Source organism: Lineus longissimus, chromosome 2, assembly GCF_910592395.1.
Source record: "Lineus longissimus chromosome 2, tnLinLong1.2, whole genome shotgun sequence".
Classification (NCBI taxonomy): domain Eukaryota; kingdom Metazoa; phylum Nemertea; class Pilidiophora; order Heteronemertea; family Lineidae; genus Lineus; species Lineus longissimus.
The window spans coordinates 22,149,360-22,175,864 of record NC_088309.1 but is presented as its reverse complement, the minus strand read 5'-3'; the positions used below and the strand labels follow the sequence as shown (position 1 = coordinate 22,175,864).

General features: G+C 41.1%; 2 protein-coding genes across 2 annotated transcripts; one reads left to right on the top strand and one right to left on the bottom strand.

Moving 5' to 3' along the window:
• Window positions 1-104: 104 nt before the first annotated feature.
• Window positions 105-15,955, bottom strand: LOC135483779 (EMI domain-containing protein 1-like). The gene is made up of 8 exons (XM_064764811.1): window positions 15,187-15,955; window positions 4,385-4,513; window positions 3,719-3,816; window positions 3,375-3,436; window positions 2,324-3,140; window positions 1,939-1,991; window positions 1,463-1,586; window positions 105-1,079 (listed from the first exon to the last, which is right to left on the bottom strand). Exons 1-8 carry the CDS (start codon window positions 15,357-15,359, stop codon window positions 904-906), a joined length of 1,632 nt encoding a protein of 543 aa, XP_064620881.1. The 5' UTR covers window positions 15,360-15,955; the 3' UTR covers window positions 105-903.
• Window positions 15,956-20,101: 4,146 nt separating this feature from the next.
• On the top strand, window positions 20,102-26,201 carry LOC135482900 (fatty acid-binding protein, brain-like). Its single transcript, XM_064763381.1, has 4 exons — window positions 20,102-20,213; window positions 25,023-25,198; window positions 25,411-25,530; window positions 25,772-26,201. Exons 1-4 carry the CDS (start codon window positions 20,138-20,140, stop codon window positions 25,832-25,834), a joined length of 435 nt encoding a protein of 144 aa, XP_064619451.1. The 5' UTR covers window positions 20,102-20,137; the 3' UTR covers window positions 25,835-26,201.
• The last annotated feature ends 304 nt before the right edge of the window (window positions 26,202-26,505 follow it).

The following is a 26,505-nucleotide window of genomic DNA, read 5'->3' as shown; positions in this document are numbered from 1 at the left end:
AGATGATTTTGCATTCTGACACACTAAGGGCCTTATGTGGCGGCTGTTGCTGGCTAACTTGAGTTTAATCAAGGATACAGAGCATGTAACGCAGTTGCTCCTTATAAATAATATTCTTTATTTTTTGTTGAAATATTACAAATGCAGTACTATCTAAACTACAATGGTAATGTATCTACATAAGATCACCTTGGCATGGTCTCTGACACCACAATGAAATGTTGTTGGGACTTTAATATTTACAGTAAGTCCCTTCTACCATGTAGTCGTAGTATGCTTCATGCCAGAATTTAGTCCTGAAATTGTCAAAATTATTTTTAAAAAGTATTGAAAGCTGAAAAAGATTACAAAAGTACCCTGTCCTTTGATCTAAAATGATGAAGAAATCGAATCCAAAAGACTGCAGTCTCTCCCATGCAGTTATAATGATATCCCCTTTTAGTAACTGGAAAAGCAATTATCTGTTGGCCTATTCCATATTTCTAGTACAGTTCCGGCAATATAGACTATTTACTATTTCTAAAGATACTGAGCACCATCTTGGTTTGTCATATTCTAATTTCTCTTTTGAAGTCCTGAGTATTTCACAATAACTGCAAATTTTATCTTCAGTTTCTGCCAAATCCCATATTATGGTATTCTTTCAAAATGAATGGATGGATTCCATTCTCATCTGGCAAAGGATGGCTTTCAGTCCCATTTGAAATGCTTTCTGAGTACACCAATAGTTTGGATTGTCTGATCTTAAAGCATCCTTGAATACAGGAGTCATCACGCTCCACTTGTCCCTTTAAAATGTCTGCAGTCAATGATTAAAAGTACATGTATGAACACTTTATTCACAATTCGACACATGAAATATACAAATCAGATCCCATATTGAGCCCCGATGTTCTGCACACATCAGGGAGGCTTGACTGGTGTTATTTTATCTGCTGAGTATTCATTGCTCGTTTCACCCTTCAGTCTCTTCCCCATAAGTTCCTCCTTGTGAATGAAAACAATTTTTGTGGGAACTTCAGTTGGTCCATCTTGGGCCGCCCCGAATCCAATGCTTTCACTTTCTGGGCGGAATGCAGCTAAAAAAGGATAGAAGAAGAAATTTAGTCCCTCCCTTACCACCCTCCTTCTACAAGAGACTGCAAGGGAGACACATTTACATCATAGATTCAACAGAAAATGCCGAAATAACAAACTCCTCCATCTCAAAATTGAACATTTAAGAGCATCAAAAATTCTGAGACTGTCCATTGCCAAGCCAGTCTCATCTAAAAAATGACTGTCGGTGAGGTGTATTGCCCATAACATGGGGCAACTAGACATGTCGATATATGGACAGTGGGTTTTATTAGAGACAATGTCACAACCTGGCCTGTAGGTGTGAGAAGTGTAGAAATACTTATTACAGAGTAATATTAATGACCCTATAATGAGTGCTGAGTTGACACTAGTAACAACCCACCGGCAGAGGTAATACTATTCTGCATCATGTTTGCTCTCTTTTCTAACTTCGTTATCTGATGGGTTGTCACCTTCCTGAACTTGCTGAATTCTGTTGTGAGATCTTCTATCATATCTTGGAGCATCTGTAATAGCAAAGATGGGGTGGGTTGAACAGCGTTGATTGGATTAAGAAAAGATGCATTAAAGCCAACTTTTTTGTACGGTAACAAATCACACAGTAGGCCTATCTATTCATATTTGGCTTTGGACTCGTAACAACAGGCAAAAATCCAACAATATTGGGTGATATGAATAAGGATTAAAACGTCATGATCACCTAATGTACATTTACACGGGGCCTTTCTGTACAAAACTGAGGAAAAAGCAATTACTGGTCTTTATTCATATCACCCAATATGTCTGAAGCATGTGCACAACGAAAGAACGAGAGAAGAGACATCTCAATTTTCGCTATGATCACTTTTGGCCTATTACCTGAATGTGTCTTGCTTGGGCGGCCGCACTCGCGCCCTCACCATCACCTGTTTCTGAAATGTTCATCAAAACATCGTCAATGCATATACAAAAATGCAAAAATGGCAAAATATCAAATAGGGGAAGGTGCTGATGTCAGGTTCTTGCGTTTGCTGACGGACGTCAGATTGAACCGATCGTGTCATTGTGATAGAGGCTTCTACCTCTACCTCTAAAGTACATGTACTCTGGATGCCACTTTTGGACAATGACAAATGAAAGGACGTCAGTCTTAAGATCAATAACGTCTCAAGCAAGTGAATTCAGTGAAAGCTGAAAGTTGATGTCACTGCTTTCCGATTTTGACAATAATTTGAAAGCAAGCATTAAGGCTAAGCTCACTTACCACCAACATGCTGCACAGCAATGAGTGTCCCTGGAAAGCCACGTAGGCCCGGTGGTCCCTGAGGTCCCCTCTGTCCCTGCAAACCATCCCGGCCAGGGCGACCCGGGAGACCAGACTTTCCCATTGGACCAGGTTCTCCTTGGTATCCATCCTTTCCTGGAATACCCATCGGCCCCTGCAGTCCACTATACCCCCTATCTCCCTTTTCCCCTATCGGGCCTTTCTTACCACGCCAACCACGTGAACCAGATTGGCCTTTTAACCCAGGCTCCCCTTTCTGTCCTGCACGACCGCGATGGCCCCTCTGTCCACGTACTCCTTCCGTTCCATTAACTCCCGGCTTTCCAGGCATTCCAGGCTCGCCATGTGGACCTTGCGGTCCCTCGGGGCCAGGAGGACCTAACTCACCAAGCTCACCCATTAGACCCATCGGTCCTGCTGGGCCAGTTTTGCCAATAGGCCCAGGAGGTCCAGTGCCTCCAGATTTGCCAAGTGGGCCCATTGGTCCCATCGGCCCAACAGGTCCATTTCTCCCTGGAATCCCAGGAGCTCCTGGAGGTCCAGGGGGCCCTGGTGGACCTTTCACTTCTTTGGATACTTCCAAAGCTAACTTATCAACCGGCTCGTCTCGTCTATATTCTATTTCTGTGACAGTGGTACCAGGTAATCCATTCTTCCCTGGCTTACCAGGGACCCCAGGTAGTCCTCTAGTGCCTGCAGGTCCTTGAAGACCAGGGGGGCCGGGCGGACCCGGCGGTCCAACAGGACACTCGCACGGTCGCTGGGCAGCAGCGGCAGCGTAATTCACCTGGTGAATCTGAAACGAAAGAAGACATGAAGGATCGAGGCTGGGCTGTAATGGATAACGAAGGCCACATGAGACAACGAACTGTCTGGCTCTGCACGCGCGCTAATGTCCTCGATATCGTCCTAATATAACAGATCACTTCTATAATCGATTAGGAGGGCGAAAGACTCTCCTGTCCGGGCAGCATTACATACTTTTTGTGACTTATGTTAATGACGCTCGACTTTCAAGTGATGTCCTTACCTTTGACTGAATATAATCGATTTTTGTTGCTAAAGCTCTAAATGTTGTGCAGTTAAAACACTCTGAAACGCAGAAAACTACATTATGATGGTGTTACATCATTGGCAGAGAGATGATGTTGATATCGTCGTTGCCATCGTGTATACGTTTTCGTCGGCACATCTGATGCAAGCTGGTTGTAAATGCTCCAAAGTTGCCAGATATTGAATGAATCTGAGTATGACCAGGTATAGATGGCCCTACCTTTGGTTGATAGCTTGATCAGGTTGACATTGCTGCTCAAAGCATGTCGGCGGGCAGGTATAGACCGATGAATACAGCCCCTTATATACTGCTGCACTTACCTATATCACAGTTAACACCAGTGTATCCTGGACAGCACTTCCATTTTGTATTTGTGGCTACTTTGAATACTGTTCGGTATGTTGGTCGATGAAATACCCTGGGAATAAGAAGATCCACAATAAACTATCATCTAGAATAAATAGTCCTTATTTATTCTCATCATCAAGAATAAATATAGCCCGTGGAATTTCTTGTTATCATGGATAGCAAAATTTCCGCCGGTATTAAAATACTCCGTTGTTAAGATTGTGTACCATTTCTCTGGAGATATGCGAGATAATAGCACCTGGAGACTTCTGTCTTTAGGTTGTGTCTCGAGACACGAGACAGATTTCTTACTGACGGCCACAGTTGTATCTATAAGGCCAGTAGTGACACCTAGACACTACTCTCTTTATACAAGGTTGTGTGCCATTTCTCTCGAGACACGAGACAGATGACTTACTGTAAACGGCCACAGTTGTATCTATAAGGCCAGTAGTTACACCTAGACACTACTCTCTTTATATAAGGTTGTATGCCATTTCTCTCGAGACACGAGACAGATGACTTACTGTAAACGGCCGCAGTTGTATCTATAAGGCCAGTAGTTACACCTGGAGACTATACTCTCTTTATACAAGGTTGTCTGCCATTTCTCTCGAGACACGAGACAGATGACTTACTGTAAACGGCCGCAGTTGTATCTATAAGGCCAGTAGTTACACCTAGAGACTACTCTCTTTATATAGGGTTGTGTGCCATTTCTCTCGAGACACGAAACTAGTCGCGTCGTCTGATGGGAGCACCATTTACTGAAACGAGAAAGAGATTGAAACATTTAAAACGTTTATACGTATTGCCCCAGTCTGTGCTTAACGGCGTCTAAAACAATTCGTTTCAACTTTGTCTAAACCTTGCCTAAACGGACTGTTGCGAAAGTTCACTTTACGAAGCCTATATTAACACGATACTTCGGCCTCATCTGAGTGAACTGAGTTTCTTCCTCCGGTATAACCTGAGTTATTTCCCAACGAAGATATTAACATAATATTTACCCGAAACTAAAGTAGTAAAATATGTGCAGTTAATTAAGAACATGCCAATCTACCGGCGTTGCACTTCTGGACTGATGTTCACCGCCGGTAAGTCGGTAGTTAGTAACATTGTCATGAACTACTGGTACCTAACGTGCATACAGGTGTGAAGACGTTCAGAAGCCATTCGGCGCAAGTTGGTAATCAGTTCCGGCGAACATGTATAATTTGGCTAAGCTACCGACCGATTATAAATCTTGACGAAAGCGGAACTACATGTATGTTTATTGCGGGTACCTGAAGGCAAAGTCCTTGTTTCAATTTTTTGCTTCTCCTTTTCATCCTTTGCACCTATAATGTCATGGGTTATAACTGATAAATGTGTGTTTTCTCTACTCAATGGTATGGAAAGACGAGTGAAGGATCATGTAAACGTCAAAACGTGAGGTGAATGATACAGATAGCACTATGTTCTCGCCAACACGAGGTAGAGCAAAATGTTGAGAATATAATCATACATATTTAAATTAAGAAATTATATTCTCTTCTCGAAACGTTCCCAAGAAGAAACAAAAGTAGAGATCATCGTGGCGGGTGTGGGCGTTTGGTAAATAAACTCAGTCTCAACTGGAATGTTTTGTGCTCTTCTCACAGTCCTGAGTTTTTGTTCTGATACATGTATCACTATCTTCCAATCGGGCAATTCGGTGGAAGAAACGAGGAGAATTTAGGCTTTCGCCAACAGTTTGATGGTTTGAAGGGGAGAGCGTCTTGACTAATATCGTGTCTCCATGAACAACGCATACGTGCACTGTAAAGGTACCGTGCAAGGATTCCAGATGGTGGTGAAGGTGATGATGAACTAAAGAAATTCCAGGCGTTTTTTAGGCTAATTGATTTATTGGCTATGGGAAATGTTGTAAACAAGGGTCAATTAGTCCTGATCAGCACGTAAACATATATTAGTTATCATTGCCGGTATGATCAATGAACATTACTAGTATACTGTAAACTTTATTCTGTCCCGTTCGTCTCGGAGCCAAGATGAAGGTCATGAGGAAATGCCAAACAAAAATATCTAAGAACGTTACCGCATTTCCAAAGAACGTTACCGGTATACCGTCAAAAACATTATACCGTATAGGCCTAACCAAAGAATAACTTTACTTGCCTCAGGGAAGCCAAGAAGTACCTCATAAAGGAAAGTTAAACAAATTAAAAACAAATTCGCAGTTGAGACATTTTATTGGATTCGCCAAGTCAAAAAAGGAAGAGCATGGTCGTTTGCTTAGGTAAATGTTTGCCTATATTGTGTTCACAAAGGTAAGGACGGGACTGAAAAAAACGCAACGAAGGTCATCTAAAAATGGTACTTCGGCAAGTTAACCAGCACTGGTTTATGTTAAGATATTTTTTATCGTCCTAAACATGAGATGAACTTCTTCTTTCTACAGAATTAGTTAGTCATGTTTATACATTTCAACCTATCATCAGAGTTGAGATAACCCGCTTGTGTTATTTTGGTGTGGGCGTGCAGAAAGAACTTGGAAAAAACTCTAGTTGATATCAGTGCATACCGATTATTTACCCACAACACATGTTTGAACTGTGACATGACAGTTTCATCACAAACAAGCGCTTCATGAATCAGTTTACCATTTGGTTCTTCCTACGTTTTTCTAGACAGTTTACTCCAAAGCAGGTTCCAGTCAGACAGTTATTCGTACTTCTCAAGGGAACCACATTGGCACCGTTATTCCCTTTTATCTTCGAATAAAACCATTACTCTAGCGTACTTTCTCTCTCTCAAAACCATCAGCGCGCAATTCTTTTCTGTAAAGCGCGTATACCTTCCTTCTGATAATGGAAGCGCTCGCTTTCCGTACACCCTCCTTCCCAGGGATTCAGGGGTATAGCCTTCCTCAAACGAGACAAAGTAACGGCAATGCAGGTGAGCGCAGCTCGTTCCTAAAGCTAAGTTGATTACCTTCGCAGCAACTGCTGAGACAAATCTAATTTGCCGGGCGAGTGGTACAAAAATTACAAGTAATTAACCTAAACAACAGCCAATTAACAACTTTTCAAACGCAGTGCCTTGTTTCTCAGAACCAATGTGATCAAAGGACTATTTTCCTTGGAGATATAGCCCGGCACGCATGTACATGTACACAGTGCAGCAGGTTGCTGAAATTGCAAATAAACGAAAAAGGAATGACCCAAATAACTTATTGACGCAATCACTGATAGAGTCACAAAAAAGTTGTATAATATCACAGCAGGTAATTGATTAATAAGCGTATTATGTTAGTAATGATTTTTGATCACGTAAACAATATTCCTGATTGCATTAAAAAATTGAACGCGATGTACTTTTGCTACTCACAGAATCATCAAAGCAGTAATAAGGCGGCGGCAGAAATCCATGGTTTGGGAGGCTGGTAAGACTGTTCAGCAGACAGCTGTGTATAGCGAATAAACTGTTGGTGCTGGCAAAATATCGACAGGAACCATTTCCACGAATGTATTGTTTATTTTCACTGGTTATTGCAACTCCCAGTTGCAACTGTTGGAAAGTGAATGAAAGACATGGTGTGCCCACGCATCAATGAACCTGACTCATTAGTTCTATCATTAGACATGGAAAGAAAGACAATAATCCTTTCCCGCACGCTCTATTTTCTACTGTAATAATACCCGACGGAGTCGAACACGGGGCAAGTTCATTTTCTCACTCAGAACGAGCACCCACGCAAAGCTACCCCTTTCTCTTTTATACCCTCGGAGACCAGGATCAACTCCTGAAACGAGTGGGAAAACGAGGTTCTCTTTCTCAGGAAATCAGAGAATGAAGGTCCGTTTCACTACCCTCTGAGGCCAAGATAAACTCATGAAGAAATCAAGAGGCACGCATCATCGAAAGGTAAACATCATTACGGTCATCGTTCATTCCACATCCTTTTATTGTCGGAATCGAATTAAGAGGCAACTTGATTTCTTCCGAAATTATGTTCCAGATCAAGTGAAAAGGAAGACATCCATTGGGCAATATCAGATTACGAACACCGGCCACGCACAGATCGCTTTCACGACTTTAAAAGGTCCAGTAGATCAAGTCAAAACTCGACAAAAGGCAGGCATCCTTGAATTTGGCGAAATAAGAGTATACGAACACCCACACAAAGCCTCGACTTTTCTGAATAGAAGCAGAGTATCATTTCCTCTGAAATCGCTGCCAGAACACCCACACCCCGAACACGATCAAGTTGTTTTAGAAAGTATTCCTATTCTTCGTTCACCCTTGAGTCAACGGGCATGTTCAGTATCATCATATTTTTTATCACCTCACTCACTTATTCAAACATTGACAGCAGGCCAGGCCTCTTGGTTGTGGAATCTTGATTAGCTTAGGCTATGCTAGCAAACGCCATGGACTAGATGCTGTCGATAGAACAAAAATGCTGATCAAATATTTCCAGAATAGTTCAGAGGATATAATGCATCTACAGGCACATTCAAGTCTTCATTAGTTTTTAGCACTATCGATTAAAATGATATTTTTTAAATAGTTTCTTCAAGTCTACCTCTAATCATTGCGGCAAATATGAAAAAGGAAAGTAATAGTCGTAATTCACACAAAGCCGATCTATCGGCGTTGCGCGTCCGCGTATCTCGCCTCAGGAAACATCGCCATGGTACCCGCAAATGGGAGAGATTTATCTAATTGTCTTCTGCAAATTTCTTTTGTTTCATCACAATTCAGGCCTTGAAAATCAGTCTTTGCATATCTACACTTAACTTATCGTGCTGTTTTAAGGGATGTTTGCTATAAAATAGCAAGAGTACATGCTGTGGAAGAAATTTCTAAATCGTATCCAGTTTCTGAAAACAGATATTTTTGCCTGCTGGTCGTATGAGTGCACGAGATTCCGAGCTTATGCGTAAACCTTGAACACAATTAGTGACAAAGTAGGCCCTACTTCCCGACTCCAGGTAAGCATCGCCCGTGGTACCTAGTAGGCGTTTAATGGTCTTAAAGTGGTTTTCTTTGGAGGACAGAGATAACATCATCAGTTTTACATGTATGTTTTGTAAATAAAACTTCCGTATTTTGTTATTAGCTCAAAAGGAATGCTTTGATTTGTCGGCGGCGTCAATCATCGTGGGTCGGTAGTCACTCCGAGTTTATAATCCATAAACATACTAGGTGTTAAAAAAAACATTTGTCACTTTTGATATCTAGTAACTTCTTAACTGCTACTCCAATTGGGACCAAATTTTTATTAGAATGTGACTGACATCCATCAAATTTTCTGGTAAAGGTTTGGATGCGTAATGAGTTATGACAACCGAGTAATAAGGGATTACATCTTGGGGTAGTTTTGGTTTACCTGTCTCTTAAAACCGTGCACTCTCGACCTGGCGTCCTCCGATTGCTATATACAGCGTTTAAGGCGGTGACCGAAGGCTCTTGATGCAGACGATAGCTTGTCAAGGAAGTCTTGATCACCTCGAATGTCATTGCACACATCCTCGATTGTTTGTTGCAGTTCGTCTACGTTTGCAAAGGGCCTTCGAATATACACCAACACTTTCAGATATCCCCAGAGAGAAAAAGCTATCGTCTACATCAAGAGCCTTCTGTCACGGCCTTGAACGCTGTATAGCAATCGGATCAAAACGGTGAAAATTACCGTTATCATACCAACGACCCGCTTTGTATGAGTAGACCATCAGGAGAAAGAGTTGTAGCTCGGTCACGGTCATCACTTTCTCAGAGTTCGACATTATTTTTAACTGGTATAACTAATTAACTGATGAGAAGTAAAAAATGAATCCAAATGCACAGTGGGTACCAATGATTGCATCAAGTGGCCATTGTTAGCCCGCCGACAAGTTAATGAGGGATGATTTTACGTGTACATGTATATGATTAAATTGGACGACCACACTACTTCTCAGGACGATGTATACGAAAATGAATGAAACCTTTTTTCAGCGAAGAGCATTTTCCCACATTAAAAATGATATACATGTATGACTTTTCATGAGCCTGGTATAATGAACATGAAGGTAAGCCTCCTCCCGTCAGTAAGGTATTTTCAACACGCACATGATAGCATGTTGAAGGTGGTGAACTGGGCCACAACATCTTGACCGACATTCATATTTTTATAATTGCCCCCCACTCCATATTATACTTCGGAAGGAAATAGCTCCTTCTGTATTATCGTGAAAAAACAGCCAAGTCGAAGGTCTGATGTATCCGTTATCAATTGAACTTAACAACTATTCGCCCTTGATTATCTTTTCAACTGTCATCATATCCGTTTTCCATTTTCCCAGGCCGTTGCGCCTACTGTAGGTGGACTGTTTCTAACTACCACTTATATTGTTGACGAAGTCGCGTCGACCAATTGTGCAATGCTTATTATAAGACCTATCTCCACAAAAGCGTTTCATGCGGCGTATAACGCACATGGCCTTTGTCCGTTCGATCGAAACGGTGCGTGATAATGTCGGTGTTGCATCTGCTTATGACCAAAAATGAATAAGAACACATGTCTGACAAGGGGATACCTTGGTTGTGGCTGTTGCTAAACGTCAACACGTTCTGTTCGATTCGGCCTGCGCTGCTGGTAATAAGAAACCTAATACCAGGGGCAGTCGGAACAATGAGAAGGTCATCAAACGTACCATAATGTCTCCAATTAGGCTATAATTGGTCTCGTTGCCAATGACCCCTTCACACGCAAAAATTGGGCTGCTGTCAGTCTCATTATGATGATTGGACTTTTTAAACGTGAATGGTCTTTTTGATTAATTACTTGTGATATGTATTCGCGTGCTGCAATATGACATGGTTTCCAGAACAGTATGTATTGTGAAGGATGGGATCATACCTAACAATTTACAATAAAAAGGCAATTATAGCTGCAACCTATTCACAGCATCAAGTGATGTTGTTTTTTTCCGGAGCAACACCGACTATTCCTAAATGTATATAACATCATGACTGACAATAACAACTCAACTCTAAGTCCTACATTGAGTAGCACCAATATGTCATCATCACCATTTCAGTGGTTGTCTTTCAATTCACTATATGGGCCATTCCTACGGCGCCATGACATCCAAATTGGCTCCAAAATTTGTCAAATCTAATGATAACTTCTGGATACATTGTTCTTAGTGACAACAGAGGCTTATAGGGCCCAGTAATTTTTAGAGAATGAAGTCTAATCAACGTTATTCCTTTGTGCATCTATTCTACATGACGTAATTTATAGACGTAATTATGTAGGCCTACATGTACATGAATGTCATGTTGCTGTTTGTGCTCAAGAGAAGATGGAACTGGCGTAATTAGGTAGAATTTTGGAGACATGCCAGTAATAGGCATAAATAGGGTAAGAATGTGGTAATTGGTGAGTTTTCCAAGGTATTCCCTCATTTCTCCGTCGTTACAGGATATTAACTTACTGAGTGAGAGAAAACAAAGCTTGTGTCAGTGAAACCGATACTTAGGAGCCAGGAGCCCTTTCAAAATCATCATGGAACTCATCTACATGATATACAAAAAGAAAGACTTGTACCACTTACTTAAAACAGGAAAATTTTACCGTTATGCATGTTTAAAGTTCGTGTCTCCACGGATGTGTAACACCCATGGTGTCTCACATAATTCAACACATTTCGGTCATTGTACCCCTTTAAATGGTATGATATTTTGATCAATGCATTCTAATCTGATTATCAGTATCAACTTAACATCTATTGTATACTTCCCAGTAATTCCGTGGTTTTTATGAGCCTTCCCGTATACACTTTTCGAGAACTACATTGATGGCCCACACCATCGTTTTACGACTTATTGGAATCGTTATCGTAAGAGAAACCAAAGTATACCGGTCGTCAAATGACTATCCTATAGGGAAGGATGATGTTGCTTCTGACAATAGATTTATGTGAACAAGAGTAAGTAGGTGCGAACAAGAATCCCAGATAGCACAGCCAGGAGTCTAAACAACCTTGGAGTGAGCCATGAAATCTCATGGAGGAATGGCACACGAGGACGCGAGGCCATTATACAAACTTTCGTAGACCTAACATACCATGGCTATCGTATGTAAGGCAGTTATATGGCACAGTATTTTATGAACATCCTCAGAATTTTGTGTACAACATATTCTTGTACATGTTGTTCCATGCTCATATCAGAGGCACGAAAAGCCAAGTACGCTGATTTGACCCTATATCGCTTGTTTGAATATTGCCACGAAAGTTAGTTTCCCGTTTTCGAAGAGGAGAAGGATAAAAAAGTTACGAGCCATTTTTGAGGTATATTATCACAGTCTCTCGACGACTCTGGAAAGATATACCCGTAAAATGTACTCTCTTTTCACCTTTAGGTGAGTTGCAAAATGCACATTTTTTATCCTAAAACTATAGGTTCCGTCCGCGGCTTGATGACACTGGTGATATACTAGAGTATACTCGTCAAACTTTTTATATCAACTTTGTTCCTGATCTTTAAAAACTACTGTCCAAGAAACATCCATAAGCGTGGTAATTAGCTCATTAAGTATGCATTAAACTTTAATTGGAGCAAGAATGAAAGCCACATGCTTAGGAATGCCAGTATCAAGTCAATGATTGTTATGATTTGAAAACCTTGGCCTGGAAATTATCGTTCTTTTTTAGCTCATGGTGATGATACATTTCATTCTCTCAGTGATGACAGTATAAACTGACCGCGGCTTTGAAAACAATCTTGACATCACAACGGCCTTTGGACGATCCATTTCAAGTCCAACCTAGTCTGTTTGGGGATTTTCGACTTGCCTGAATGGGAGTAAGATGTGGAAAGCGAGACTTTCAATACATATCCTGACCTGTTCGAACAAACAATATTTTTACAGTTGCGCGAAACAGGCGTCTCATACTTTTACTCATTGATGTCTGATGAATTAGCCTTTACTTGAAAAGGATATACTTCCAGGGCCGTAAGATGTGAACTAGACATGGCGAATTACGATTACGAATTAACGGATAGTGCACGAATATATACAAATAGTCTTCGTAAATCGTGTATCATGAGTGACGACGTTAACTCGAACATGTACGATTTACGAAGACGATTTTTATTCGTGCATGTAATTGTAACTGTTAAACGTGTTGATACAACCAAAAATTCATCATCTTGTAGTTTTGATAGCATGCTCGAATAACAAGGTGCTTTCTCCGTATACAGTCTGGTCGAGGCAATAACTAACTCATATTTATTCTTTCTAAGCGCATACCACAGGCTATTTAGCATTGACAATGACAGGCGATAAATAGAAATATAGATATAAAAATATATAGGCAAAGCGCGACAATTTGTCATCCGAATACCGGAATCTGTTTGATAGGTTAGTTGGACTGTATAGTCCCTATAACATTCATTCAAAAGGTCAAATGTATATAATGCCTACCATGGCTAAAGTCAAAAACGGTTCTTGGTAAAATTTATGCTACAGAGAGAGAAAGAACGTTTCGGGCCGAAGAAGTCACTGTCACGGTCATGATCATTGGGTGACGGGTTCAAAATTTATTTGCTTGGCTGTGCTGCTTATTGGGTTATGCATTTAATTCAAAAAGTACATTAGATGCTACATGTAAATGCCCAACCTGTTGATATATCGACCCTGGGAATTCATTGGCCCAGGATAATTTTAAACTGACCAGTTCAATCAATCCAAGTTCTAAAATAGCTGTCATTTTGAAATGTGCTGATGTCTGATTGAACTGACTTGACCCATATGAGTAAAATTAGGATATTATCAAGGGATTTAGGCCTAAAAAGACTGGTCACGCTACATAGTATTCAATTAATCCAATTTTTAATGTATTCTATACAGAAGAAAATGTATTTCATTTGTTGAGGCACATATCGCACGTTCCATCATTTCGCCTATCATCTTGGTATGCGCTCACAGCCCTTATACTTTGCATGATGAATACCTTAAACCAAGAAGCATCAAAAATAGTCTTTATCAATTCTACCTAATGCTCTGAATGACCCAAAGGGATAACTGCCCGACTTTCTAAACACTTGGCCTCTTGGCTTATATATCAAAACTATAAAAGACTCCGTCTTCTTTGTGCTCGCGACTCTTCATGTCATATTTACTATAACAAAATGATGAAAGGCATGATCTAGAAAATGTCATTATTTCAAATAAGGTCATATACTCATTCCCAACTTTGACACTATTGACACGACGATTGACCTAGCATGTGTAATAGTACTAATTCATCAGTCCTTTCTCACCGAAGCTTGAAAAGCCTAAATATATTTTGTATTCTCAGTGTGAACGTGTCCTGAATGATATCTTAACATGGTAGTTGCATCAACATTCCCATCTAGGTAAGCAGTCGGGCAAGGGTCCTCGACTGATGGGTGATAGGCCGATCGATCATCTTTGCCTATCAACTGATACCCTTGACAAAGATTAACAGTAGTTATTGCCGCCTCCAATCGCCAAGTCCTTCGGTGTTTGGTAAATGATTTATCTAATAATAAATCCTATTTTGAATCTGATGGTGTGTAATGATCATATGCCTACTTAATAAACTTTAGTGCTCAATAATGACATTTTTTAAACCCAATAAATCTTTGATAGATGGCCTAAAAAGTGGTCATATCGTATATTTTGCTCTGAACCGACTCAACCCCTGCATAGACATTTTCCTTGTCATTCAAATTCCGAACTATCTTTGGTGTATGGTTCAGCACCTATATAGGAATGCCTATAGGCACACTGTCAGTCTGGTATCCTGGGAAGATAATAATGCGCTTGTTTCATCACGTTCACGAGATCATTCACCCGATAGTTGGTGGCATTATCTTCTTGAACAGTTAGCCAGGTGTCAATAGGGAGGTTTCGCAACCGCTATATATATACGAACGACGATGTAGGAATTTCGAAGGTCAATCGTATCATCACGCCCATTCTGTGCTGATTCATGTTAGCGACACTCATAAACCATCTTATACTTAGTTGTAAGAAGAATGGCAGAGATTTGAAAAATCGTCGTCGATGATGCCTATAGATACTTCGTATACATGTTCTTCGTCGTTTGTATGGCCCTTCCTAAAGGAAACCTCCCTATTTCCCTGTAGTCTTGATATAGCGCTATTCAAAGAGCTTTTGAACCAGCAAATTACCGCAGAAATAGATGTCTAGTTGCGTATCACAGAAAAACAGTTCGGAAAGCGTGTTTTCAAATTAGATGTATACTCTATGTCGATGTTTATCCCGATGGCGTGACAGGACCACTATACAACCATTTGTATTTCTGATTACCTGCGGAACAGACGAAAGCAATGTAGCTTTACACGAATAAACTACAATAGACAATAACTAATCTATTCTCAGTCTCCTTTTTGACAAAATATGATGACTTACCCCGATGACCGGACGTCCAGTTTCTGTCCCTCAGCCATCGCCATATCCAACAGAGTCAAAACACATAACAGCACCACACTGGATCGCCAAATCCATGACTTCCATAAAAAGTTTCGAATCGGTTTCAGCACCCTTAAATCCATTCTCAAGATTTTATCCTCTGGCCGTATCATCTGTCCATATCCATCTTCTGAATCCTTTAAGCGTGGTATTCTTGACCTATCGACGGCCAAGATGATGATGAGTCAACAGTGCGGCTAGTACTTAACCTCTGCCAACCCGGACCGGATAGATAATTTCCCCTACCTCCGCAGCACTTTAACGCACTATTTCCGATCCCAAAAGTGCATAGGTTAGAAAAAATTAGTGCACGGACAATACTCTGAGTTTTAATAGCTTCCGAGAAAGTTGTTGCTTTTTATCCAGAAAGGTAGAGACAATATATCAAAAAAGAGAAAATTGCATGCAATGGCTCATATATTTTCCGCTGCAGCTTTAAAGGTCTACGATTAAAACATGAATGGCTCATTGCGGTTGAAAATTGACCTCATTACATGTCAATAGAAAAAATGTTCATGTCTTTCATATCCAAGCTGAAAACTGTAGCGTACACGAATGCCTTGGAAAACTCGACGTTTCTCTTTAATGATTGCAAAGAAAGAAACGCCTCGTATTGGAAACTTGATGAACTTCTACTGTTACCAATAGCTATGCTGCTACATGTTAAGATCTCACGACTCCAAGGATTGACAGCAGTTTAAAATAAACTGCAACACTGTCCACTAATCCATCCCTAGCTCTCTCTATCGCCATCTGTGCAAATATAAAAAGCTGTCCCGTCGATACATCGACAAATTATGCAAAAGTAGTCGGAGTTGTTAAAACCTTCTCCTGAACTTCTCTTTACAATTTATTCAAGTGTTTCAATGAACACATTTGAAAATGTATCATCTGCAGAATTACACCTAGCCGTTTTCTTCCTTTCACGTGGAACTGCTATCGATCGTCACGTGGAAAGTAAATTTACCGAATTTACAAACCCAACTCGCCGAATTTACGTTCCTGATTCGTCTGGTGGAACTGAGCAACGACGGTTCATGCATTTCGTTGGTAGTGGGTTCGTGTGAAACAATGTAACTCGGTGCAATATGACCAATCTACGATCGAGTCAGGTGATAACCCGAAATTGTTTCCGAAATTCATTTACTGACGTATATAATGAAGGCAATTACATCAAGAAAATGATACGCCAAGTCAGTAACATGTAAAAAATTGCCTCTATCGGTGAAGAATTGGTCATGATCTAATCACCCCGCTATAATATTGAAAGTGATATTTCGGGGGCTCACACAAGTCCAAATGTATTATTCTGGAATTGAATGCCATACCAGGATCACGGTTCCAGCATCACGATACCCTTAATTCATATCTATACTGTCGTGACTGTTTAATACTAATCACAGCAACAAGCCTTATATTGGGGCGTACGACACCTCATCGTTCGTTGACAGCAAAACGGTTCTTTGACCTACAGGGTCACTCATTGACAATTAAAACTGTTCCATCTTTTCTCACCGGTATTTTTATTGGTATTTCAAGGGTATCAATAACGTAAGGAGTACCATAATTGATGATGGAAATTATATTAACACTACTACTACTGTTACTAATAATGATAATAATAAATGAACATGAATTAATAAACTACAAGAAAATGAGAGAGAAAAAAGAGAGCTTCTACGGGGAGTCGAACCCGTAACCACCGGATCGAAAGTCCAGCATTCTTACCGTTGAACCACCAAGGCTTTCGTGTAAGACCGGAGATTTTCTTTGCGTCTCATAGCCAGGCCTTGTGTGAAATAGAGTGAATTTTTATTTCTCACAGGGTTCAGATCGCCATGTTGAATACTTTGAGGATTTTTGTGTGGTTGCCACTTTGATGGAGGGACTACGCCACTTACTCTTGCAATAATCGCTTCGTTTTACAAAATGGTAACATTATCCCAGAAAATAAAATTGTTGGCTAGTGCGCATATACATGTATATTTAAGGATTTCTGATCATTTGGAAATGATTCTTTTAGCATTTCTAATTGTGTATCTTGGAAAGCTAATTTTATTGAAGACTTTTTTGTGTGGACTTAAATTTGGCTTTAATCAGGTTCAGAGACGCCGGGCTAAGTGCGTTTCACAAAAGTCCAGTTTTTTTAATCGTATTGCAAGGTCTTGTTTCAGGTGCTCGAAATGGATTTCACCATGTTGTGTTTAAATTTAGAAATGTAGGCAAATGATGAAAGCTAGCCGGCATTATATTTGAACTCGGTGAACTGACCAGTTCATGACCATGAAACGTTCGTCTAATGATTTTATCATGAAATGTCTTCAACAGTCAATATACAGCTACATGTACCATCACCTGTATCGAATGATAAAGGATAGCAGATGAAAAACGATGCCATTCATAGGTGGGAAGGAGTAGTCACTGGGTCACTCCAGGCAGTGAGGTTTTAAGACGACAACGGCGGGAAACATGGTCATGGTAGACCAATCGGTAGATGACCACTAGGGATGACCGCTATGAATACATGTTCTTCATCGGGTACAATTTTGAGATGCAGCAAATCGTTCTCAACGCAGGTCTCCGATCTGTCTGAACTGACTATCATTACACCGTGCGGTCCTGCATGATGTGACACAGGCGAGTAATGATATCTGGATCAACAGATCATTAGGGATCGAGCAGCCTCCACAAAACCAATAGAAAACACAAATCTCGGCGGCTTGTTCGACGTACGCGACAGCGCAGAAGTCTAGCAGGAGATAGCCATTAACCCCGAATGGGTGGTTTGTTGACCACTGCGGCACCGCCCGAAATTATGTTGGCACAAGGCCTGTAACAAGACGAGAGCAACTTGCTCCTAAGTGGCCGTGTTGTGCAGGTCTTGTTCACCATAGCCCTTTTTTAGTTCGTCGTTCGTCGTTCGTAAGGGTTAGCCGACGAAACCCTCCTATCAATTGGGTTCGTCGTTTCATAGCACGTTCTAGAATGCAGACATTTAAAATCGGAACCAGGGTCCATGAAGTGAATCTTATCCGTCTTTCTGTATCGATCGGACTCCATTCACCTCGCTCAAGCATGTTCGTATTCATATCTTATCACCTTGGAAGTCGTCGAAGTTCAGGACTGTCTAACTACCCATCATTACGGCCTAAATGCGCACTCAGGGGCGTCGTAATTTTTATGATGGCGTAAACGCGTTCCTACATGTAGTATCAACTTCAAAATTGACTTAAAAAATGTAGAAACCTACAACTTGAAAGTATTTCCATCTCAGAAGCATGGAAAACAAGATGAATTCTTTCAGAGACAATGCAACAGTCGTTAACGTACCAACCGAAGACCAAGCGCTGAGTGGATTAACAGACATGACAGAGGGTGACGTACTTGTATCCTGGACGCTTCTTAGAGTCTTGACAGTCGTATTTGAAATGTACATCCCGCCTATCATTGTAGTGTTCGGTTTAACAGGAAATATATTTTCATACCTTCTACTCTCTCAGCCTCAATACAAGTCAACTTCTACATGTTTCTACATGAAAACGCTTGCAGTAGTAGATTCCTCATACCTAGTTTTCTTGACTGTGGTAAGGGTTTCCGCAGCAATGTCGAACGAATTATCTCAGTCGATGGTTTTCTGTTTCACCATGAATTCCCTTGTGAAGCTTCTGCCAGCGATATCATCGGTGCTATTGACAGCAATGTCCGTTGATCGCTTCATTGTGGTGCTGGTTCCTCTAAAAGCTAAAACACTCTGTACCACGTACAGAGCCAAGATAACCTGTATCGTAAGCTTCATCGTGTCATCTATCATCCACATCGTGGGCCAAACAGCCCGAACAGCGACACAAAACGCTACAAGGCGCTACTGCAATTTCAATCTACCCGGAATCTGGTCATATGTGTATTATTTTTTCAACGTCTCGACAACCTATTATATTCCGTTGATTATAATGTTCTTATCAAACCTGGGCATCATTCTAATTCTAACTTCGAACCTTAAAAAACGACAGGCTCTCCAACCTGGCCAAAATTCTAAGGAAAAACGTAAAGATGGCTACATAACCACAATGCTCTTGACAGTTTCGATAAGTTCCATCATATTCCTGTTGCCTAATAAAGCAACTCAGCTATACTACAATTATAATCAACCAACGTCAAGAAGAACATTTGAAGAAATGAATTTCATTTATTCGCTTACGACTTGTTTCATCTACTGCAATTACACTATGAACTTTTACGTCTATACTGTGCCTATTGCAAAGTTTCGTCGGGAATTCAGGGAAATGATAGGATGCGAAACCTGATCGCTTTACAGTGTTATTCTCTGTTATTGTGTAGTTTGAATCCCCCCTCCCCAATGGAAACACGGAACTGCCGAAGATGTCAGCTTCCAGGATTCACAACCCATCCTAATATCCAGTAGGCCTATTTTCATTGACACAACCCAACACTACTTCGCGCCACTAAATACCAAGCGTGCGACAGTCGGCGACTGCGGAAGAGCAAACTCAGAGATGTCGGTGGAATTTTCAAAACAAAACAGAAAGAGTCCTCAAGATATTGATTCTCGACCAATTTGTTTTCCATCAACAGCTTACTTTCCAAAAATATCACCCCGTTGATTGTCATCAGACCACCCCGCACTGCGGCGCGGAGTGGTTGACAATATCATTGGTTCCATAGTTGACAATATTATCGGTTTCTTTTTTTTCAAGAGAAAGAAAAGTATTTAATAGAATAGTGATTTCAGAGGTCCCGTGTTTGACGAGAGTTTGCTCCACCATCTCATACACGTAGACCCTACACGTCTCTGATTCACTTTTTTGCAGGCCTACTGAGATGGTCCCGAACACCAGGGCCGCGGCCATCAGTATAGTCAATATTATCAGTCATGGCGCACACAGATTTTAGCGGGACTTGGAAGTTGGACCGTAATGAGAACTGGGATGGGTTTGCCTCAGCTGTTGGTATGTATGAATGTTTGTAATGTTGAATGTTTGTATTGATTTTTAAGTGTCTCTGGAGAGGCACATTGGCACAAGGCGTCAGAAGTTCCTATCTTGCCTTCATAGGCCTGTCCCAAGATCAGCGCCCATGCATAGGCCTCAATACTGTTTACACGCTCGAAACGACATGTGAATGCCACTTTTATAACCATATATCTATGTCATGTAAGTTCTGCTGAGTCACAACATACGTTGTTGTTATCATTTACCATGGCCTACATTGGAAGATCGATATTGATTGGATGAACATGTGACCGCGATGATGACGCCACGGTGTGGATGTCAGCGGGCCGTCTCAGCAGCTTCGACTCCACGAATCCGTAATCCATATTCTGCGAAAAACAAGTTTTTCAGTGAGGCGAGATATTTGCCGCCTGCGAAATTCTTTTCCGGCTCGCAAGACTTCCGGACACGCCCGCAAGAGCGACCGTAAGCGTTGATTGCTACTGTGATTCTAATGCTAACCCTATCCCTATGTCGATGTTACGCTCCAACTCTATAATAGTGCCAACTCTGATGGACATGATTCCAACTTTAATATGCCAACTCCAATGGAGATAGATAAGTACTCAGCCGCAAGATGTCTCTACCCGGTGAACGGTTTGTTCCAACTCGAAGATGCCAACTTTGAAAGCGGAACTTTGTATACAGTTTCGATACACGTGCGAGTCAAGATATTGCGATCATTCCTTATACTTTCTTCGGTTATCTTTTGTCATTGTGAATTGGGGTTGGCCGGTTCCGATACGGTACGTACATGCATTGGTTCACTGATTAATCTCATGCGTCTGTTCTAAGAAGTTCGTTGACTTAGTTATACAAAATGAGTTGCTGATGATACCCTCAATGGCCACATTGATATGCTTGGGTCAGTGACAATATAAAGGACTCGCGGCCAAGAAACTATCCGCCGTTATATCCAGGCAATACTGTACGATGGGAGAAAAGCTTGTGCGTCGATATTTTGCAAAAATGAAAGAGAGTCAGAGCCGAAAACCTCTCTTCTCCAACAAAGCTTCGCTTCGGCCTGTTCTGGCAAAATCAGTGATGGCCCGGATCCAAATGGACCTTGTGAACTTCTTAAACATGCTCCACGCACGAAGCTTTTAAGAGTAAGTACACATCTAAAGGTGTTTATGATCCGAGGAGACTACAGTACTTGGAGATCTCCAGGAGATCGCCATCAAATTTTGCCCCCTCCTGATACCCCCCCCCCCTCTGAATTAATACCCCTAGGAATTCCTAGTAGGACATGAAAGTTTTCGTCTGTGATCAGAGGGACAGAAAATATTTTGGGGAAGACAAAAGTCAGGTACATGTTCCACAAAGCAATGGAAAATTGCCTGACGACTTTTCATGTGTACCTTTTTTCAGATAAATAGTGTCCTTTTGAGTCGTACTTCGCCCGGGCGCCTTGGTTGCCTGGCAGTAAAGAAAAGAATAAGAAAGACGATGGAACAACAACCGAGGACGAAGACGAAAATGAGGAGGAGGACGAAAAATAAATGGGGGTGATTATCCTTTATAGATAATTCCTAGATGCGGGATGCAGTCATTCTTCGTCCAGCGGGTTTATTTTTGCTTGCTCCTTTTTCATGTGACAAATCAGGAAAGAGGTTCTGGTGAAATTTCTGTGTTGAGCTTCCAAGATAGTTGAACACCTGAGCGAGAAATCACGACTTAATGCTCCGAAAAAAACGAAGGTGGTAGGTTCGAATATTCCTCGTCCTCATGTGATATTTTCTTCGATGGGCAGTGCAACAGTGCAACCCTGGATGATGTTCAAGCTTTCAAAGCAGCTGCCGAAATTAGAGAAGAGGTCAGAAAGACTTCGAAGAAATACGTACAGAAGATGGTTAACAAAAAGCTTGGCAAATCACTTCCAAGTGTATACGCAGTTGGGGATAAAGTGTTGGTGCGGATTCAAGGTAGAGAACAACGGAAAAGTGGAAAGAAGGTGAAGGCACCAAAGGCTGTCGAGGGGGTCGTTACAAAGGCTCGGAAACAAAAGTACTGTTACAGGGTAAAATACATCTTAGATGATGCCGAAAATGAAGGATGGTTTTCGGTGAGCGATATCACGTCTATGACGCGTGAAGAAGAAGCGAAACGCCGACCGAGAACTGCAAAGACAACAGAGGAATATCTATTCGAGGAGTATTTAAAGAATACAGCGTCTTTCTCATCTGTGGAGGCAATGTTGGAATTCATTGAACTCAACCAAGCAATTGAATGCTCAAGATTGGAACACCAGTCAAGAAATAGCATGCAAGAGCGATTCTTCGCAACCATCACCAACCATGGTCTCCAGGTTAGACGAGAAATTGAAGGCGATGGGAACCGCATGTTCACAGCTCTCGTCGACCAGTTGGAACGTGTCGGCATAAACGATTTTAACCCGAGAACGCTAAGACTAAACATCGTAGAGTTTTTACGACGCAACCCAAGGATGTCAGATGGCACCGAATTATTCTCGTTTGTGAGTGGTGACAACAGTTGGGAGGAGTACCTGAGTCGAATGAGCCGCCAAGGTACATGGGGAGACCACTTAGTTCTGCGCGCTGCTTCAGAGATGTTGAAAATGAGCCTTGAAGAAGCCCAGCATCAGGCAGACAGTCCCAGTATCGGTGCTGCACACTTGGACCCAAATGATGCATTTACAAACGAAAGTGTTCTTGAGAGTACCGAAAATACCTCAGATAATGTGCGTGGTTCCGTAGACTTGCAGTCCCAAACAGTGTCGATGGGAAAACCCCATGACCCATCAGATACTTTACCTCTGGATGCCGAATGGCCTTTGGATGATGATGAAATAAGACAGGCTGTAAGAGCGGAAAGGGGTGAAAATTTAACGGAATGGGATGCTGTCGCAGAAAATCACTGGCTCTTTGGCATAACGGGTGCGAGCGTGCTGTGGGCCAGAGATGCACAGACGAGAGGAATCTCACTGGAAAAGGTCAATGGGCATTACGTTTTGAATGAAGAACTGATGGACGATTTTGACGCATTCCAGGGGAAAATGACAGCAGAGGATTCTCGAATACGCTTCAAAGCCAAGCTTCTTAACATTTGGCTTGCCAAATTTCGACCTTCAACAGCTTTTCCGGAAGACGGTGATTTTCTTTTCTAATGAACTCAACATCAGCTAGAGAATTTGATGAGTGGAAGTGCTCCTATCTGATATAGTTAATAACAACCGTAACATGTGTAGCTTCACTTTACTTTACCGTGAACAAAGGTCTAGTTTTGTTTAGTAAATAGTCAACTAAACATATAATTAAACATGACATGAACCGTGATTATACACTTTATGATAATTTTGATGAGAACCTTTAATTTCGTTCAAAGGCTATCATTCCAGAGATTTTTCTGAGGAAAATATATCGTAGGCAGTAATTGTACTATCTGTATCTATTAGAAGATATGTAGTAAGTGATCTTAATGTTTTTATACTAGGTTTTCTTGCTTTTTAATGTATTTGTACGGATTCATTTTACGTCAGTCATAGCACCAAAAGAGGCGAATTTTGCATTTCTAGACACTTTAGGCAATAGCTTTGTTCGAAAAAGACTAATAAGGGTCTAATTTGTTAGCCAACTCCTTGAGACACAAAATGATGTCGTGCCTTTTCCACAAGCTAGCTTGCCAAATTAAAGTGCAATTAGACCTTAATTACTTATTTCTGTCCAAAGTTAGGCCTCTTTTTGTCTAAAAGGTTTAGAAATGCAAAACCTGCCTCATTTGGTAATATTAGTGGTAATGGGTGTCCCCACGACTCGATCATCTGACTAGTCACGGGTAGTTGGACCTAAGATCTTTGGATCTCAATGCCAATTGTCAACTGAGATATCCTTCATCTACGATTGTTTTATCCTCACTAATATCTGTCACAATAACCTATGTCTAAAGATGATAAGCAAATGTCAATAAACATGAATAAGCAGGGACAAGTCCTGATGCAGGGTGGTCAAACAATCTTTGGAGGACACCATGTACTTTTTCTACACTGAAAAAATCAACATGAAAATCATACAGCCGGCGCACAGGCATGTCAAATGCCTGTGCCGTCATTTTACAACCCGCATTCATTAAACACCAAAATACCAATGGCTACAATCCAATTGTTGCTCTTTTTGTGCCCAATATCTTCAGGATGTTCAGGAAGTCAGCTGAATGGACCATGGTAGATCTTTGCGTCCTTGCGGATAAGAAGACGAACGATCATCCTGCCTTACTTAGGCGTTTTTAAATCATTCAGACTGATTGCAAACTCTCGTATAGTTGGCATATTAGAGTTGGAACAAACCGTTCACCGGGTAGAGACATCTTGCGGCTGAGTACTTATCTATCTCCATTGGAGTTGGCATATTAAAGTTGGAATCATGTCCATCAGAGTTGGCACTATTATAGAGTTGGAGCGTAACAGTCGAGACCTAAGCTTTCTTGTAATTTTACTTAGCAGACACTCAATTAGGATGCTTTTGCGTAGGACGGAATGCATTATATATTGGTTGTGGGAATGAAAATAGTCTATCATGATTAGGATGAGGGTAGCATTAGCTTTATAGCATGAAAAAAACAATCAGTCGCTAACGGTTCGCTACAGCTTAGAATGGTTGTGAATAACACAATCATCTGGTGTTCGAAACTCTAGTGGGAGAGTCTTTTGCCCCCCCCGGCATCGGCAATGGCACCTGAGAATGCATGAAATAATTATACTAAGCCATCGCCATCCGTCGTTTGACTTGAAGAGTTTTCTTCAATTTTAAGGTATGAACTTCGTTGCCAGGAAGATGTCTGGTAAATCAAAACCAACTATGGTGCTCAAACAAGATGAAGAAAAACTAGAGGTGGAAATTCAAACGATGCTGTTTAACAGAACTGAAGTGGTCTACCTTAACGGAGACCCCTTTGAAAACACAGCAATGGACGGGACCGCAAGAACAGTTAGTAACATGCTATCCATGAAAGATCAACCCGGATAAATGTTGCTTTTTTTAGTAGTGATTGTGAATTGCATTACGTCACGCATGTCCTTTAAGTATATAATCAGATGGATAATATAACATAGAGTTTTAACAAAAAAATCCTTTTCCGTAGAGACCTACTTTGAGGCATAACCCTGGCCAGGTCTAGAGCAATATATATTTTACTTCAGTGTGTGGCGCGCTGGGACGGTGAGGTATTAGCTCAAACTTCCGAGCCGAAAGATCCGACCAACAAGTCTCCGAAGGTTACTAATACCAGGGAAATAACTCCTGATGGTGAAATGTTAGCAGTAAGTAACTCATAAGATGCATCATCCCAATGTGGTTCACACTGTATAATGCATGTATGTATACATCTGATACCACGCGTTCTATTGCAAGTCCTATAACCGGTCATAGTTAGACATTCTCAGAAATCTTAGTTGCGCTGGCGCGATGCGGCGCATGGGTCGACGTCATTTCCCCGAAATGCAATCGCTTGACGTATCGATATTCTATAAACACATTTTCATACTGTATTTTAAATTGCAGACAATCACTGTACATAAGCCAGAGGGTGATGTTGTCTGCAAAAGATGGTTCAAGAAACAATAAGTAGCCAAAATCAGCTGAAGGAGAAGACTTTTATTACAACAATAACCCTTACTAAGTCGTGTCATATTAATCAGGGACTAAAACCATATATACTGGGACAGCTGATATTTTAACTGGCGAGGAATTGTGCTCCGGTGCCAGTGATCAGGATGTTGATCTTTTTCGGTACCTTGTATTTTATTGTGAAAAACAAAGGTTCAGGGCTTGAAATCAAGATGAGACACCAGGGAATTCCGCGTACGCCTATTTATGAAAAGTTTTGTTTTCAGTTTTCGAACTCATTTCAAAGTCTGTACATGTATTCTGACGAAATGTAATTTCAAATAATATTGCTATCTTAACATAAAGTCTATCTAATTTCCCAAAAGATGTTACAATTCATTATCATGACCGATGTATTTGTTGGTCGCTAATACTGGATGATGGACGTCATTATTATATCAACCAAATGAGCCTGTAATTATCAATTCAGAATTGTTACAAAACGTGTTACCGTGTGACCTCGTACACGGGCGTATATGGAAACTACACATAGTGCAAGAAGGCCATCGTTTTAATACTGTAGTGGTCCTGGTGACGGTGCATGTCGAATTAGAATCATTGCAAAGTTGCTGGTAAAATATTCTCATTTTGTCGCGATCCCCTTTGTACGGTGGCTGGGAAAGGACATC

Excerpts from the sequence above, each read along its gene's own strand:
- LOC135482900 (XM_064763381.1), top strand. The coding sequence starts at position 20,138 with ATGGCGCACACAGATTTTAGCGGGACTTGGAAGTTGGACCGTAATGAG. Across the intron at positions 20,214-25,022 it reads TGGGTTTGCCTCAGCTGTTG|GTATGAACTTCGTTGCCAGG; the intron begins GTATGTATGAAT and ends TTCAATTTTAAG. Across the intron at positions 25,531-25,771 it reads CTGATGGTGAAATGTTAGCA|ACAATCACTGTACATAAGCC; the intron begins GTAAGTAACTCA and ends TTTAAATTGCAG.
- LOC135483779 (XM_064764811.1), bottom strand. The coding sequence starts at position 15,359 with ATGATACGGCCAGAGGATAAAATCTTGAGAATGGATTTAAGGGTGCTG. Across the intron at positions 3,141-3,374 it reads TCGATTATATTCAGTCAAAG|ATTCACCAGGTGAATTACGC; the intron begins GTAAGGACATCA and ends CTTTCGTTTCAG. Across the intron at positions 1,587-1,938 it reads CCCAAGCAAGACACATTCAG|ATGCTCCAAGATATGATAGA; the intron begins GTAATAGGCCAA and ends TTGCTATTACAG.